General features: G+C 44.4%; 1 protein-coding gene across 1 annotated transcript in view; it reads left to right on the top strand.

Annotated features, from left to right (window-relative positions):
- Window positions 1–18,832, top strand: part of MFRP (membrane frizzled-related protein) — a 451,053-nt gene that overhangs the window by 238,819 nt on the left and 193,402 nt on the right. The window contains exons 6-9 of the mRNA XM_075327570.1: window positions 10,969–11,176; window positions 11,258–11,388; window positions 11,458–11,583; window positions 15,675–15,900. Coding sequence (XP_075183685.1) covers window positions 10,969–11,176; window positions 11,258–11,388; window positions 11,458–11,583; window positions 15,675–15,900 — 691 coding nt within the window. The remainder of the gene's footprint in view (window positions 1–10,968; window positions 11,177–11,257; window positions 11,389–11,457; window positions 11,584–15,674; window positions 15,901–18,832) is intronic.

Below are 18,832 nucleotides of genomic sequence, written 5' to 3'. Positions count from 1 at the left end.
CCTGACGTGGCTGCGGCCTGGTTCAGCACCTCACTTGCGGCGCGGACGAGCGTCGCTGCTGCGGTGGGGTCTTGGCGGGCCGGGCCTAGCATGGCGGCGGCCTGGGTCAGCGTCACACCTGCGGCGTGGATGAGGGTCGCGGCGGCAGCCGGATCTTTGCGGGCCGGGCAGGGCATCTCTGCGGCGGCCTGGGCTTGGCGGGCTGCACCTGGCGTGGCTGCGGCCTGGTCCAGCGTCGCCGCGCCGGGCGCCTCTTCAGGGACCGCGGGCGTGGCAGCAGGGGTCGGGGCACTCGCGCTGGCAGGGGCAACACTGGACTCACCCATCGGTGGTATCATCGGGGTCTGAGTCGTCGCCGTCCGGTCTGGCACTCGTCGTGCGGTTCCCCTCTCATAGGCCTGAACCGCTGCAGCCATCTCCAGAAGCTCCGTGCGTTCCTCTCTGATCTGCTCTACGACCCGGGTCTCCAGTCGGTCGCAGAACTGGGCAAGCTCCCGATACCACCAGGCAGCGGAGCCTGGTTCTGGGTTTCTGCGTTCAGACGCCATTTCCTCTGCGCCTTCTTCTGCACGATTTCCCAGCAGTGGACTCGTCGCTGCCTCCAGTAGCAGGCTCTTCAGTTTCTGCTCTGCCTCTTCCAGCAGCAGGCTTCTGGCTCCCTTTCTGTCCCGACGTCTCTGAACGCCTCCGCTCTCTTCACTTGCGAGGACAGGACTCTGCAGGGGATCTCTGGGTAGCCACACCTCTTCGTGGGCGGTAACTTCTCCCAGCGCGGGCTGCTGTTGTTTTTCAGCGCGCTTTTCATGGTGGCAATATGGCGGCGCTTCCAACTTTTCAAGCGGACCGCCCAGGCACATGGTCACCTGTCTGAACAGGTCTAGTCCTTATCCTGTTCGTGACGCCAGATGTGAAGCCCCTCCAGTGTTGTGTCGGTGCATTACCTTCAGGGACTCCACGCAGCTGGATCCTGTCACAGGTAGGAGATCTTCTATTTAGGATTGTCGTGACGCCACTCTCAGAATTGCGGTCAGTGGAGACCGCCACTGCAGATTAAGGGAGGCCTGGGGCTGATGGTGGGTGCAGTCAGTTGTAATAGCCTCCTGAGAGTGAGGCAAGCCCCAGGGCCCTGTGTAGGTGTGTAGAACCACAAGGCGCAGAATAACTCCACACAAGCAGAATGTCTTTCAGGGGTTTTACTCACAGAAGGTGGCAGGGTGAGTAACCCGGGCGTAGCTGGGATGAACCAGGCTGGAACCAGGTATCCTTCAGGCTGACTGATGAGGGTGGCTACCGACTCGCCTTCCTTAGCCCTTCTGTGGTTTGTGGTAACCCCGACTTTTAGTCCCTATGGGGGTCACCCAGGGAAGTAGCTGCTCCCCTCGTTTGTTTGCCGTTTGCTTGTCGCCTGGACCAGATCACTCCAGCTGCTTGCCTCCTGTGAACTATGGGCCCTAACTGTGGCTACGTGGCTGCGGCTTTTGTGGTGTTGTGGCGTGGGCTTTAAGGGCCCCACACCGGCAGGTTTAGCAAGGAAAGGTGGATCTATCCCCGCACCGGGATCTGCCGCCCGTTTGGGCCTGGTACTCCCTGACAGTCTCCTTACTTTCCACTACACTGCTCTCTCTCCAGCTGTGTGTGGTGTTCGGGCAGCACTACCAGGTGACCGTTCTCCCCCGTCGGTAGTCACTGCGCGGACGCTGTTAGACTGCAACAGCTCCAGGGTCTGCTTCTGCTCTTCCTGAGCTGCACACTAAACTGGCTCACTCGTGGGACCTGCACTGCTGCTCCTGTCTGAGCTCCACTTCCATGCTCCTCACTCCTCCACACTCTGCTTCAGACTGTTTACTCCTCCTTCTCTTTTCCCCTTGTGCCTGCCTACGCCACCTAGCAACCAGGCTCTCTACCACACCCCTTGAGTGGAGATGGAGGCTTCGCCCCCTCCACTCCTCAAGTGGAGGTGAAGGCTTTGCCCCCTCCTGGGATCCCCAGGGGTCCTCTCAAAGGTACATGTGTGAGACCTGATCACTATGCGCCTGTGTAGTCACACCTCGGTCAGCCTTCTGGATTACCTGTTTGTACTGTCCCCAGCATGGGTGCAGTACTCAGTGGTGCCTGACCAGGTCAGGGGCGCCACACATCACCAGTACCTTGTCCGTTGGCTCAATGGAAACCTGTTTGTTCAGCAGAGCACTTGGAATTACATTACAGCTTGCTCCACAATCCAGCTGAAATCTAATGGGCTTCTCATCCAACAGGAAGGTTGCATAGAGCTGCTTGGCATCCTTGACTACTGGCTGCCTGATTACATTGACATTCTCTGTTGCAGGATGGAGCTGTAGCCATGTAATGTCCTCTGCACTGTCAGTGTCTGGTGTCACAGTGTGGACCTGTCTATGCTGTTTGCCTGTTCCCAGCCTGCAGACAGCTGAGAAATGATTCTTCTTGCCACATAACCTGCAGGTTTCGCCATATGCTGCACACTTGGTCTTGTCTCTCTCATGTCTCTTACCACAATATTTGCCGTGGATCATGCTTATAGGGGAGCTTGGTCTTGTCTTTCCTCTCATAGACACTGCATGTACCTCATCATCATCATTATTATCACTGGTGCCTGCCATCATCTTCAGGCTGCGCTTTGTCAGCTCTGCAGCCCTGCAGATTTGCATGCATCTCTCTAAGGTCAGCTCTTCGTTTCTGAGTAAACGTTCTCTGAGGCGAGTGTCCATAATGCCACATACAATTCTGTCTCTTATGAGGCTATCCCTGATTTCCCCAAAGCCACATGTTGCAGCCAATGTCCTCAGCTCTGTCACATATCTGTCTACATTTTCACCATCCGCCTGCTGTCTTGTGAAAAACTTGTATCTCTCCACAGTTTCATTTCTCTTGGGGTCACAGTGCTTATCAAATGCCTCCACAATCTCTGCTAGGACGAGGTGGTCTGTGTCTGGCAGTAAGGTCTGGGCTAGTTCTCTGCCTTTTTCCCCAATTAAGTAATAAAACAGCTTTACTTTATGTTTGTCATCACTGGGGGCCACTGTCAGATCCACATACAGAGAAAACTCCTCTTTCCAGTGTCTCCATGTCAGGGATAGATTACATGATGAGACATCCAGTTTCTGAGGGGGCTTCAGACCAGTCTCCATCTTGTATAATGACAGGAAATCTGTACTCACAGTTGCAATGATGTTCTGTGCAGTCCCAGTCTCACACACACGCTCTGAGGATTTGCAGGTGTGTCACATGGAGGTTCTGTGCCCACCTTCCACCATGTTCTGTTTGCTGTGTCTCTCAGTAATCACACTCAGTGGAGGTCTTCAGGCTATTTATTAGGTGGTATTGTCAGCCATTACATCTCTCCCTGCTGCCTGCACTCTGTCTACAGTACCAGCGAGTTCCCACTTGCTTGTGAACACATACAAGAGAGACCCCTAGAGGCCCCTAGGGGACATACAGCATATACATATTGCTACAACTTGCTTGATAAAATTCAGGATAAAACGTCTTTAAAATATATACCACTAGAAGTCTTGGAGCTTATTGGACCAGGATTTAACCTGAGGGAGTGGAAAAAACAAGGGATTGGTAATCTTATTGGAATCATAGAAGAGGATATTTTATCCTCTTTTCAGACAATAGAGTCTAAGTATAAAATCCGCAACTCAAAAATTCTAAACTGGGAAAATATTAATCACTATTTAATAAAAGAGAAAATTACTTTTACACTCCCTATAGACATAACCAACCTCCTAAATAATCCCTCAAGTCTTTTATTCTGGAAAACAAATATAATATACTAGAAGGTGGCCCGATTCTAATGCATCAGGTATTTTAGAATTTATTGTGTAGTTAATGTATGATTTTTGTTATATATATATATATATAGATGTTGTTGTGTGTAGTTACCAAGTGTTTGTGTAGGGAGCAGTAAATGTTCTGGGTGTTTTCTGGTTGTGGGGGTGTGTGAGAGCGGCGTTGTTTGTGTATTGCGTTGTGTGTTGCACGGTTTGTGTGTGTGTTTTGGGGGGAGGTATGTTTTGTGCAGTGTGTGTGTGTTGGAGGAGTAGTCCTGGGGAGAGAGGAGTATAATAGGAGGAGCAGTCCTGGGGAGAGAGGAGTATAATAGGAGGAGTAGTCCTGGGAAGAGAGGAGTATAATAGGAGGAGTAGTCCTGGGGGGAGAGGAGTATAATAGGAGGAGTAGTCCTGGGGAGAGAGGAGTATAATAAGAGGAGTAGTCCTGGGGAGAGAGGAGTATAATAGGAGGAGTAGTCCTGGAGGTGAGGAGTATAATAGGAGGAGTAGTCCTGGGGAGAGAGGAGTATAATAGGAGGAGTAGTCCTGGGAAGAGAGGAGTATAATAGGAGGAGTAATCCTGGGGGGAGAGGAGTATAATAGGAGGAGTAGTCCTGGGGGGAGAGGAGTATAATAGGAGCAGTAGTCCTGGGGAGTGAGGAGGATAATAGGAGGAGTAGTCCTGGGGAGAGAGGAGTATAATAAGAGGAGTAGTCCTGGGGAGAGAGGAGGATAATAGGAGGAGTAGTCCTGGGGAGAGAGGAGTATAATAAGAGGAGTAGTCCTGGGGAGAGAGGAGTATAATAGGAGGAGTAGTCCTGGAGGTGAGGAGTATAATAGGAGGAGTAGTCCTGGGGAGAGAGGAGTATCATAGGAGGAGTAGTCCTGGGAAGAGAGGAGTATAATAGGAGGAGTAATCCTGGGGGGAGAGGAGTATAATAGGAGGAGTAGTCTTGGGGGGAGAGGAGTATAATAGGAGGAGGAGTCCTGGGGAGAGAGGAGTATAATAGGAGGAGTAGTCCTGGAGGTGAGGAATATAATAGGAGGAGTAGTCCTGGGGGGAGAGGAGTATAATAGGAGGAGTAGTCCTGGGGGTGAGGAGTATAATAGGAGGTGGAGTCCTGGAGGTGAGGAGTATAACAGGAGGAGTAGTCCTGGGGGGAGAGGAGGATAATAGGAGGAGTAGTCCTGGGAGGAGAGGAGTATAATAGGAGGAGTAGTCCTGGGGAGAGAGGAGGATAATAGGAGGAGTAGTCCTGGGGGAGAGGAGGATAATAGGAGGAGTAGTCCTGGGGGGAGGTGTCTAATAGGTTAAGTAGTCCTGGGGGGAGATGTCTAATAGGTGGAGTAGTTCTGGGAGGAGGTGTCTAATAGGTGGAGTAGTCCTGGGGGAGGTGTCTATTACGTGGAATAGTCCTGGGGGAGGTGTCTAATAGGTGGAGTAGTCATGGGGGGAGGTGTTTAATAGGTGGAGTAGTCCTGGGGGGAGGTGTATAGGTGCCCAATGTGTGTGGGGAGCGTGACCAAGCAGGCAAAGTGTGTGGGGGGGCGTGGCCGAGTGGGCAAAGTGTGTGGGGGCGTGGCCGAGTGGGCAAAGTGTGTGGGGGGTGTGGCCAGGCCAAACTGAGCGGCCAATGTGTGTGGGGGGCGTGGCCGGGCCGAGCGGCTAATGCATGTGGGGGGCGGGGCCGGCCCAAGCCGAGCGGCCAATGCGACGGTTGTCACTGTAATGACTCATTTTGGAGCAAGACAGACAGACAGACAGAATAAGGCAATTATATATATAGATAAGAAATGTAATGAGGACATGGGAATTAACAAAGGCACAAACATAATAGCATGGGAAAATGAGCTCAATATTATACTTGACAAGGATCAGCTTCGGAAAGTGTTAGAAATAACTTACTCAAATTCGCTTTGTATCATTTTCCAAGAGACTCATTACAAGGAACTTTCAAGATGATATCTTACTCCCTATAAATTAAACATAATAAACCCCAAGTGTTCATCAGACTGTTGAAGAAATTGCGGCGAGATAGGTAATCTGTCGCACGTATTTTGGTCCTGTAAGGAACTTGACCTTCTTTGGAGGGACATCAAAAATTTAATTTTAAGACTTACTAAACTAAATATCAGTTTAACCCCTCAGTTACCGTATTTTTCGGACTATAAGACGCACTTTTTTCCTCCAAATTTGGGAGGAAAGTGTGGGGTGCGTCTTATAGTCCAAATGTCAAAGTGGGGGACCTGCAGGGTAGGGAGCTATGGGGAGGGAGCGGCTGTGGAGTGGGATCACAGGAGGCAGGGAGGGTCGCTGCTGCAGGAAGCCGGCGGCTGGAGAAACCACGTGTACCCGCTGTTTAACATAAGCGAATATTCATTAGCTGCTCCCTGCCCACCTCTCTCTGCTCTCTTCAGTCAGTGACTAGACGCGGGTGTGAGCAGCAGCAAATCAATACATGTTTAATGTAAACAGCGGACACACGTGGGAGCTCCCGCCGCCGGCTTCCTGCAGAGGCTGGGGAGACTGTGTCCGCTGTTTATTAGGCAGGAGCAGGGTGCCGCTGCAGCCATGTCTCGCCCGGAGGAAGTGCAGATCACTGCAGTGTCCGGGCCGGAGCACGGCATTACAGCACAGCCCGCAGTCCCTGCTGAGTGCTCACATTGCTTTCAGTTTGATCCTTCCTCTGCACTAGAAACAAAGTCTCCCGTAGCAGCAGGACCTGCAGTGATGTAATGAAGAGGGGTGGGCCAGAGCAGCACAGAACAGCACAGTGCCCCGCCTCTTCATTACATCACTGCAGGTCCTCTTCAGATATGGGAGACTTTGCTTCTAGTGCAGAGGAAGGACCAAACAAAGTTAGGTGAGCATCGCATCTGTAAAAGTAAGGCATTAAATAAATATAGTGTATAAAGGCATTACTGTACACCTGGATGGGGTTGGATGATATATACACACACACACACACACACACACACACCAGGTTGGAGGATCACACAAATAAGGATGTGGAACATACATATTCCACAATGGGGGCCATATCTACCTGGAAGGGGCCCAGAATGGGGGATGTGAGTACAGAATTTGGGGATATTATTACCTCCATAACAGTGTCAGCAGCTTTTTTCTATTTTTTCCTCCTCTAAAAAAAAGGGTGCGTCTTATAGTCCGGTGCGTCTTATAGTCCGAAAAATACGGTAGTCCTTTTCTCAATAGGTTTGGATCAAGTCCCAGTCAAATTCAGACAAATAAGTTGCCACATCTTGTTAACAACCAAACTAGCCATCGCTTCAAAATGGAAACAAACTCAAGTGCCCTCTATAAATGATATCATAGACAGAGTGTCCTTGCATAACACGTACGAATATAACTTCGCATTAAGAGGAAAACAAATAGGAAAATATAACATAAGATGGAAACCCTGGACTGATATCTTCACAAGTCCATTGCAACTAAAAAACATCTAGAATGATTGTTCTCTTTTCTCAGGTAATTAAGCATGGGAAAAATATTTAGTAAAACTTAGTAAATTGTTTTAAAATGTGATCATTATGTAAACTGTTCATTCCTTTCGCCTTACTGTCCTCCCCCCCTTTTTTCCCCCCCAAAATCTTTCCCAGGTTTTTCCAATAAAGTTAACTTTCCTAAACCTTCCCCCCTCCTTAAATGTTGGTTCATAAACTTTGAAAATCAAATAAAAACACTTTATACACAAAATCCATACATAATGGTTACAAATAGAAGTGTTTTTTTAAATTACGGCAGAAGAACACATAAGGATCAGTCATTGGATTCAAAACAAATTTCATAAACCCAAATTTTGCTTACTTGTGATCTTTAACAGTCTTCACTTTTAATATTTCATTGTTTCACATTATAACGTGTTCTTTATTAGATTACTAAGTGGCTGTCCCACAAATATTTCTTACACAAAAAAAACCCATAAAATTTCAGCTGAAATAATAAAATAATCCAGATGTTGCTGTTGTAAACCAGTTATGGCGTCTCCGGCTGTTCATTTGATTGTAGGACTGTCCACCTAATATAGTTAATGGCCGCACATGGTCAATAACTCCGTCCCACATCTGGGAGGCAGTATGATCTCTCCTGTTGTGCAGACCTACTAATAGAGGGGCTCATTAACATTAGATAGCAGTAAGCTGAGTACGACCTCTCCCAACTCCCAGATACACAAGACACATATGGGCCGACCAGCGGTCCTACATTGGTTCATCTTCAAGTAAAAAAAAAAACCTATTTTAGAATATATTGGTCATGTTGGATTTTTTCACCAGATTACTACCATGGCTGATGGACCTTGTCGTGTGAATCAATTTGCACCAACTTTTCCAAAAATAAATGAAAATCAGATCCAGCATAATGAACATCAGTCTGTTGTTTGCATATGGGAAAAGGCAAGGATTTGTAAATATATCGTGGTCCAACTGGCAAAGGGCCCCCTGACCTGAATTTGTCAAACTCATATAGGTCTATGAAGTTGATGAGTTCGGGTTGGGAGAACTGAGGCCAGTCCATGAATCACGAATCGTGACATGGAGTAGTAAATTTGACCTTAAATAGATGGGAGGGGAGTGTAGCCAACACATAGGCAGTCACCATCCCAAAACGCACAATGTAACAGACAAGGTAGATCAGCAAATTTGAGCAAAATGCAATAAATGTACAAATGAAGGTTTCTGTTAAAAGATGTATCCAACAACCCTGATATATGTACTGTACATGATGCAGCTGAACAGAGTTTCATTCATTGGAGGGAAAAAATGGATAAACTGGATGTTACTAGTTGAAGGAGGGAGTTTCCTCACACAATTGAGGGATGGGAGTTTCCTCACACAATTGAGGGAGGGGGATGTCCTCACATAATTGAGGCAGGGGGGTGTCCTCACACAATTGAGGGAGGGGGTGTCTTCACACAATTGAGGGAGGAGGGTGTCCTCACACAATTGAGGGAGGGGGGTCTCCTCACACAATTGAGGGAGGGGGTGTCCTCACACAATTGAGGGAGGGGTGTCCTCACACAATTTGACATTGTCCAATCAGCGCTGAAGGTGCCAGATAATGAAAAGCCATAGCCCTTTGACAAGGTGAATGTTAACACCAGATTGTCAATTCTTAATATTCAGGAGGAATTTCTGAGGAAAGGCACAATGTCATTTACTCAGAAAAGATGTTTCAGAATATTTCATGGGGAATAGAAGTATTTAGTAAAACAGACATGTCAGGAATAGTAAAAGTCCCCTTTACGACATGTGTGACAACTGCTCTAAGTGATAAATTAGAATAGCTGCTGAGTTTCGGTGGACGCGTCACACTGAAGGTGACCAGCTGTTCATGTACGTGTAGTGCTCGAGTCACCCAGAAATGTTGGCCATAGAGTAAGATCTCCCTATATGACATCCATATACTTTTATAGGGCATATCGAGAGGGGTTTTCTGCATGAGACTACCCTTTTCTATCTCTCTTCTGCATGAAATTTTTTGGATTATCTGTATTTTTAATATTGGAGCTGGAGATTATACTTGTAGAAAAGGAAATAGATGTTGTATAACTCAAAACATCCATAAGTCTGTATAGTTAATACTTAGGTTAGGAAATCATGAGTCAAGCTAATGCTAGGAATACAATTATTAGCCTTATAAGTTATAACATACAATATGGGAAATAATAAACCCTTTACTGAGTATTATATAATGTTGCATGTAAAACCATAAACCCTAAGCACATAACCCACCATAGTAATTTCCACCATAATTTTTTCTGTCCACAGGGAAAGCTTTTCTCCTTGAGGTGACTGACAAATCAATCGGGCATACCAGTAGTGAGGAGACTTACTGCAATATTCCTCTGAGAAATATACAAATTGTCTCTTCAGTGAGGAAGTAGAGTAACTCATCTGCCACCTAATGGAGGTAGCAATCCTAAAACTCAAAAGTGATCCTTTAATCAGCCTCACTGGCAGCCAAATTGGTGTCAGTCTCCGCAAAGAGAAAAGCTTTCCCCTTAGACCCCATTTTAGCTTCTCATACATCCAGTTCAGATCTCATTCTTTGCACTGACAAGGAGGCAATCATCCCAAAGCACCGTGTCTGCAAATTGAGTTCTGATCTGGCATAAATCCTAAGTCATATGACAAGGCTCGTTGAAGAGTCACTTTTGACTTTTAGGATTGCTACTTCCAATAGGTGGCACTAGAGTTTGTCTCCTTCCTCTCTGAAAAGACAATTTGCATTTTTTCTGTCCAACATTCATTATTGAAAGACTAAAGCTCCATTGTCCTCTCCAAAAGAAGGGCTGCAGCATCCCGGGTAAGGAGGGGGTCATTGCTGGTAAACCACTAATCCACCAAAACACTTAGTTGCCCTCTCAATGGGACTGGGTTAGGGTAGGTGCCTACCATACGGGACAGGAACGGAGCTAATTCAAGGACTCAGGTCCAAGCGTAGCTTCAAGCCGCAGGGACTCACAAAACACAGCACTAGAAGGAAGGACTCACAGAAAGAAACACCGGTTCTGACCTACGAACTATCTGGGATCAGCTGGAGCCCATGACAGCGGAGTCCAGCAGTCCAAAGGCGGTGACATCTCAGTGAGTAAAGAACTTTGATTGCAACCCGTGTCGTCCGCTCCTTCCCGTGCCTTAGTTACACAGCAGCAGGAGACTACAACTCCCAACCTCCCTGTGGGCCTGAGCTCTACATGTGGAGAGCTGTACCAACCTAGCTGCACTACCATCTGCCCCCAGAGGAAAACCCCTTTATAGCCGCACACCACAGGTGCCATCACGAATAAACGCAATCCCCATTTTTATTGACACCACCGGGGTCACGGAACCAGGCCAGGCCACTGTGACATCCCAAACCTACACCGGTCCGGCGACGAGTAACCCCTAAGACCCCGTGGGCGCGTCATTTGCAGAAGCTGAGACATAAAAATGTATAAAACTTCATATTCAATAATAGTGAGTCAGTAGATGTCACAGGCTAAAAAAAAACTTGCTCTAAAAGTGATCAGTGATGGACAGGAATAAGTGGCGCTTGTGATATGCAGTGCCGCTCATCACTGTATAACTGTTGTTCCCAATACTGATAACTGTTTAGTTTCTCATTTGACATTTGGGCTTTATAATACTTTTCCCTTCTATTCCTCTTTAGCATGTGGTGGATTTCTGAGAGACTCTGGAGGTTTACTAAATTCTCCAAATTACCCCCATCACTACCCCCCCAACTGTCATTGCTCTTGGAGGCTGGAAGCAGGTGAGGGGCGCTTGGTCCAGCTGAAGGTCAGATTCCTAGATGTGGGACGATATGGATTATGCCTCTTTGATTGGTTGGAGCTTAGAGATGAAAATACATCACGCAGGTACATTTCTCACTGTGATATCATGTGATAATAATCGGGGAATACAGGTGTTACCTTAGGTAATTACTCCTAATATTTCAGATTCTGTGGATCCGTGGCTCCCACCACCTTCATCTCCACCTCCAATTGGTTGCAGGTGCATTTTGTATCTGGTGATCGCACCACGGGAACCGGCTTCCTTGCCACTTATCAGATGATTGAAGTCACTCAGGGTAGGTAAGTCTGCGGAATGGGTGAAGGGTTACTGGTTCTTCATCTTCATTCATCTTCTTTCTCTACAGGGAGCTGTTCCTGGGACGAATTCTTGTGTGATGGAAGACGCTGCCTCTTGCTTCCTTCTCTGTGTGATGGTATTTTAGATTGTGCTGACCAGAAAGATGAGCAGAACTGCAGTGAGGGGCGCAGGGGTATGTCCGCAGGTGCAAACTATATAATGTGAAAACTTTACATCTGTAATGTAATGGTAGCAGTGAACAAAACTAAAATTCATTGTTGCATTTGTGCCTTTTGGTCTTGTTATGGGTGTTATTCACCTGTTCTTCATTTGCATGTAATTCTTCTTTTAATTTTTTAAAGTCTATTTTACGTATTCACCTGTTTTTGTTTTTTAAGTTTGCCATTGTGGGTGATGTTTTTGGTTGATTTTTCAACTGCAACTTTTAACCCCTTTTGGACGGCGCAAGTCAGTAGTGGCTTATTGGTTGAGCTTGCCTCATACTCAGCAGGTAATGGCTGTGTGCCACAGCCAGGACCTGCCTCTAACAATCACGGGTGGTATGAAGCACCACCTGCTATTTTTAAGCTGGTAAATATTGCAGTCAGACTCCAACAGCGACATTAACAGCATCATGGCATTTGCATGCGCCATTCTATGCACTGATTGGCCCACATGGATCACAGGGCACGGAATTTGTTGCTATGACAGCCGGGGGTATGTTGAAGACCTCCGTGCTTGTTATTTAAGAGGTCCCTTGAAACCCTGCCTGTGGCCAGGCTTCAAAGGAGACTGTGATTTTTACTACATGCAGCAATACTTTTGCATTGCTGTATACAGCACAAGCGATCAGACGATTGCAGGTTATTGTCCTATAAAGAGACTAACAAATACAATTAAAAGTGAAATAAAAAAAAATACAAAAAAAACCCCCAAATCATAAAAGTTTAAATCATCCCCCTTACCTCCCTTTAAAAATAAAGATAATTAAAAAATAAAAAAAAACCCACATATGTAGCTCCGGGTTCAGAAATGTCAGATCTATCAAAATATAAAAATAACTAAAGGGGTTTTCCCACAAACAAAGCTAATTTTAAAGTTTATTTTAATCAATAGACCTTGGATTAATAATAATTTCCACAACTGGATGTTATATGAAATGTTCCTGTGCTGAGATAATCTTATATATGTGCCCCTGCTGTATACTGTGTAATGGCCGTGTCTGACCATACAGGGACATGGTCTGACATACCACATCTCCTAAGCAGGGGAGGAAGCAAAACAGAGTATAAGGTTCACAGCTGATTCTTTTTGTGAGGTAAAACATTTAACTGCCTGTTTTTTTAAAAAATGTTTTACCTCAAAGAAAGAATTTTTGCGATCCTGTGCTGTAATGTTTGTATACTCTCTTTTTACTTCCTCCCTGGCCCAGGAGCTGTGGTATGATCAGACCATGTCCCTGTACAGTCACACACGGCCATTACACAGCACATGGCAGCGACACATTTATTATTATTATTATTATTTATTATTATAGCGCCATTTATTCCATGGCGATTTACAAGTGAAAGAGGGTATACGTACAACAATCATTAACAGTACAAAACAGACTGGTATAGGAGGAGAGAGGACCCTGCCCGCGAGGGCTCACAGTCTACAGGGAATGGGTGATGGTACAGGAGGTGAGGAGAGAGCTGGTTGCGCACTGGTGTACTGGGCTGAGGGCTATTGTAGGTTGTAGGCTTGTTGGAAGAGGTGGGTCTTTATAAGATTATCTCAGTTCCAATTGTGGAACTATTGATTAACATGAACTTTGTTAGTGGGAAAACCCTTTTAACCTGAATGGCAAAAACCATATATTGAAAAAATTCAAGAATGCCAAAATTTATTTTTTGGGGGTCGCTGCAATACAACAAAAATGTTGTAACAAGTGATCAAAATGTCATATCTATCCCAAAAAACACAACTCCTCAAATTTTTCTTTTTAACTTTTGATTTTTTTTCAACACTAAACTACTACAAAACTCGACATGCTTGGTACGTAATCATACTGATGAGGAAAATCACATTCCTGGTAATTTTTTACCATCCAAACTACACTGTAAAAACAATTTCCCCAAAACAATGTCAGAATTGTGTTTTTTTTCACAGTATTGTTATTATTATTATTATTATTATTATTATTATTATTATTATTATTTTACAGATCCATGATAGTAGGGAGCCCTTTTGGACATTTTCCATTAGAGCCCACATGTTTTAAGTTACCCCACTGGCTCAGCGAGTAAAGTTCTGAAATTCTCTGGCTTTGAATGATTCTCTACTGAGAATTTCCAGTGACGAAAACATTTCTTATTGCTATTACAAAAGTCTTTAAGTTGTCTATAGTTCCCTTTCAGTCTGTAAAGAAGTTCTGGACAATTTGGACTGGATTTCCCATTCAATGTACTATCATTTTTGGTATAGCATTCCATGGCAATTTTTCGCCGGCAAGTCACAGTTAGTTACTAGGGATGATCGAATACTTCAAATATTCGGCTTCGCAAATATTTTCCGAATACCTCGCCGCTATTCGACTATTCGATGCGCAATGTATAGCGGGCTTTACACGCTGAGATCTCGCTAGCGAGATCGCAAGCGATCGTAACCGCCTCCGTCGGTTGTGCAACACGGGCAAATTGCTGCCCGTCGCACACAACCTCGTTTACCCCTGTTACATGCACTTACCTGTCCTGCGACGTCGCTCTGGCCGGCGATCCGCCTCCTTTCTAAGGGGGCGGGTCGTGCGATGTCACATTACAGCCGTCCAATAGAAGCAGAGGGGCGGAGATGAGCGGGACGTAAACATTCCGCCCACCTCCTTCCTTCCACATAACCGGTGGAGGCAGGTAAGGAGATGTTCCTCGCTCCTGCGGTGTCACACATAGCGACGTGTACTGCCGCAGGAACGAGGAACAACATCGCTAATTAGAAGTAAACGATTTTTAGTTTTAGGATGACCTCTCCACGGCAAACGATTTTTGCCACTTTTGCGATCCTTTTAGGTCGCACATAAATGTGACACGCTGCGATATTGTTAATGACGCCGGATGTGCGTCACAAACAACATGACCCCGACGATAATTCATTAACGATATCGTAGCGTGTAAAGCCCGCTTAGGTCTATGGGAAGCCCGAATAGTACCGAATAGTTGTTATTTGGGTTTCCCATAGACTTACATTGCGCATCGAATATTCGCGAATAGTCGAATAGTGGCGAGGTATTCGGAAAATATTCGCAAAGCCGAATAATCAAAGTATTCGATCATCTCTATTAATTACCCCAATCTCCTAAAGGTCCTGTGACAAAGGCAATGCTTAAGGTGTGATTGGAATAATCACTTGTCAATTTGACTGTAGATTTTTCTATTACAAGAAAAATATTAATTTGACCATGACTTAAGGTATTAACACAATTTTATCACTGCTTATCAATTAAAAATTACCATGTAGTACTAGCATTACTACAACTGAATATTTCCATGGAAAGCTATTTGCCTATAAGTGGGAAATAACAGGATCTATGTGTATATTGTGGAATATTTGAGCTAATGGAATCTATTACAACTTCCCAGAACTGAAAAAAGTGAAAACAGGGAGCGCATGTGAAGAGTCTCAGGGCAGGAGTAACGGTGAGACCGGTAATTAAAACTGCTCACCTGGAGTGGTTGTGCAGCCCTCGCACAACCACGGTAATAGACGGGAGTGTAATGTTCCGCTGTCAGGAGGATTATCCGTAAGATCCTTCCAGGGAGACGGATTCCTGTATGCCTGATCCAGCCGCGGGTTAGTGGAGGGAATAGGCGTCCAAAAGGTCCTGGTTTTGATGAAGCCTCCATTTAAGCAGCTCTTTCCATGGACCCCTGAAGGGGGAAATAGGTATCAATAAAAGTGAATCATGGTCTAATAGAGTGCTAAGGAGGCCACAAAATCGTTTAGTAAGTTTTATTTGTTTTGTTAAAACCACAACACGTTTCGATATACACAATATCTTCGTCAGGTGGATATAAACTATGTTTTTATTTATATCCACCTGACGAAGATATTGTGTATATCGAAACGCTTTTTGGCTTTGACAAAACAAATAAACTTACTAAACGATTTTGTGGCCTCCTTAACGCTCTATTAGACCATGATTCACTTTTATTGAACTTCCCAGAACTAGCACACATCACATGTTAATGGATAGAAGTAAAGTTAAGGCCACAATATCATTATGGAAAAACATTGTATTTATCGTTTCAGATTGTGGGGGCTCCCTAAATAATCTGGAGGGATCCCTCTTCTCACCCAATCATCCGGATCACTATCCCGGGAAAACAGTGTGTCGTTGGGTCATCTCTGTCCCTGAAGGACTAATCATTGAAATTCACTTCCATAACTTTAGCCTTGAATTAGAAAAAGGATGTACGTTTGATTATGTGGAGGTCCATGACAGTGGTGGATTGGGAATTGCGAGTTTAATGGGAAGGTAAGCAGGATTTATGCACTAAATTCAAGTATAATGTCAAACTGTGGGTAAGAATGACCACTTCTCAACCACATTGAGCTAATTCTGGTCAGTTCTCTTCAGTCTGTGTCTCTTTGTAAAAGATCATGTTTCCAGATGTTCTTTCCTATAAGGAGTGCCCAGTTTATAAAACCAATGACCAAATACCCTACAGTTTTAGTCAAATGGAGAGTGGCTGGAGTGTCTCTATCTCAGGAGGAATATGAGGGTCAATTTACATTTTTCCTGACCAAGTACATTTTTTTTCAGACGTGGTTTTAAGATCTGAACATTTTATTCTCGTTAACATAGTTTTTGCCTCCTTTTTTTCATGATGTAATTTTTATGTTGAATCACATATTTTTAGCCAGGATTGTAGAAAACAGGAAATACATGTCTCTTTTTCACATTTATTTCAAAAACATTTTTATGGCCACAAATTTAAATTTTAAATGTTGTTTCCTTTCCGAAAACAATTAGTTTTATATATCATACAATTGTATTTTTTGAACAGGGGCGGGGGAAGTAACAGAGGTTAGGACACAGCAGAGTTTTTTTTTTAGTTTTTTTCAATTTCTATTTTCCTCTTTTTTTATTTATTCATTCATTTATTTCACACAGTGAACCCTCATAATAAATACCTTTGTATGGTAATTAAACAGTTGAATACAATTTTTAAATATATTTTTTTAGATCTTTTTTCCCCTATAAATGGGATTGATATATTTGCCCCAGTTAAAGATCAAATTAAGCATTTTAGCTGCACAGCAAGAGCTCAACTGGGTCTTTTAAGATCCACATCCCATCCTGGCAAGCATATGATCATTGGATCTGGAGAAGGCTGGATGATTTCCTCAGTACACACAACATTGTAGGTTATAAATGACTTAATGTTTTTTTAACCTATGTAACTATGTACAGTGTCTTACCCTGTATACACAGTGCTTGTTGAGTGGTGTGTATAGCAATTAGGAAGGCAGAGATGGTAATAAACCATCACTGCCACTTCTATGGGGTGTCTAGATGTGTCTGTTACTGAATTATTAATGACATATCTGCACAATATGTTATCAATATGAGATTGGTGGGGGTCCGGATGTAGTGTCATGGGTGGTAATCATGGGCAAAGAATTGACTCCAGACTCCTGCTGGCACGCTACATGAAAGTCATGGTCCTGGCTGGGTGTGTGGACTTGCGTCTTGTGGGCTGTACTCCCATGTAGGCCGCATGTGACTTTTGTGGGCCACGACTGGATCATGGTTCATACTGACAAGGAGTCTACCACTTCACTTTAAATGATAGTTTAATTAACAGTCTTTTGGTGTCGACTTTATACACGACATAATGGGCACATTACTTCCGGCACATTTCAGTTTTACAGAGCATTCTCAGACACAGTTTCTGCTCTCTGTGTTATTTCTGATCTTACAGGTCCTGGTATTCCCAACATAACCGAGCCCAGCTCAATAATCCAATTTGTGACAGTCATTTTACCTCTTCACGGCTCCACATCTCTTCTGATGGTGGTTCTGATTGCAATGGCAATACTACAGTCTTATGCTCCAACAAGCTTTTCTATCTATGTTTCTTCTCCTCGTAGAGGAGATCCGTATGGGATTTGCCAGTAGTGTCAGCAAAGAGCCTTGTGCTTGCAAGATGCTTGCGGAGACACTGCTTGTACCAGTCCATCCTAACCTGTTACATTTTAGGCTTGGGGCCTTGGTGCTAAATGACCATGCTAAGGACCCTTTGGCCAGGGGTCACTTCATTGGAAACTTGGTCTCCAGCCTCAAAATTGTCACACGTTCTGTGTCTCAGGATCACACCTCAACTCAGTCTCCTATGTCTTTTTCCTTCCACATGTCACTTACTGCATGCTCCCTTAATGACCTCTCAGAGCATTGGCCTGCTCTAGTCACACGCTGGGCCCTCTATGACGTTCTAGATGGAAACCGTCACTTTTCCTGCATTAACCCCTCCCATTATGGGCTAGTCCCAAAACTTAACTAGTGCTTTCCTTACAGTCTGGAAAATCACACAAGAGCATTTCTATACGTTATACATTACATTACATTTCACATTAAATATTATTTACAAGGATGCAGGATTCAATTCACAAGACATTACATTACAACAGTGCGACTGGTGTCTTCAGGGAAAGGAATGCAATAGCAACCAGTCCACCTTCTTACACAGATGCCCGGCACCTCCACAGATCCACAGATCAGCTGAAATTTGCTTGAGTAGTGTCTTTGTACAGAGATGTGTTGTAGCCCATATATGGCTTTTCTTCAAACTTGAAAAATTCAAAATTCAAAATATGATCTTGTCTCTAGTAACCAGCCCCAGAGTAGGGTATTTCTATATATGACTTTCGAATATGACAATGGAAAATCAAAACAAAGATGTTTGGTCATTTTATAAATGTATGTAAGGTTATACAGCGGTTGAAATAAGTATTGAACACGTCAACAATTTTCTAAGTAAATATTTTTGTAAAGTTGTGTTTGAAATTAATTTCTCACTACATGTCGGTAACAACCAATGCAATCCACACAAAGAAATCACCTTTACAAAGATATTTACTTTGTAAATGGTGACATGTTTAATACTTACTTCACATGCTGTATATACACATACAGTTAGGTCCAGAAATATTTGGATAGTGGCACAAGTTTTGGCATTTTAGCTGTTTACCAAAACATATTCAAGATGCAATTATATAATAAATATGGGCTTAAAGTTTATAGACTTTCAGCTTTAATTTTAGGGTATTCACATCCTAATTGGATGGTTTTTTTAGGAATTCGTCTCTTTAATATGGAGCTGCCTCTTTTCCAAGGGACCAAAAGTAATTAGACAATTATCTGAAAAGCTCTTTAATGGGCTGTGTGGGATATTCCCTCATTAATC

Source organism: Anomaloglossus baeobatrachus, chromosome 11 (assembly GCF_048569485.1).
Source record: "Anomaloglossus baeobatrachus isolate aAnoBae1 chromosome 11, aAnoBae1.hap1, whole genome shotgun sequence".
NCBI lineage: Eukaryota > Metazoa > Chordata > Amphibia > Anura > Aromobatidae > Anomaloglossus > Anomaloglossus baeobatrachus.
The sequence above is the reverse complement of the archived record's forward strand: the minus strand, read 5'-3'. Positions and strand labels throughout refer to the sequence as shown.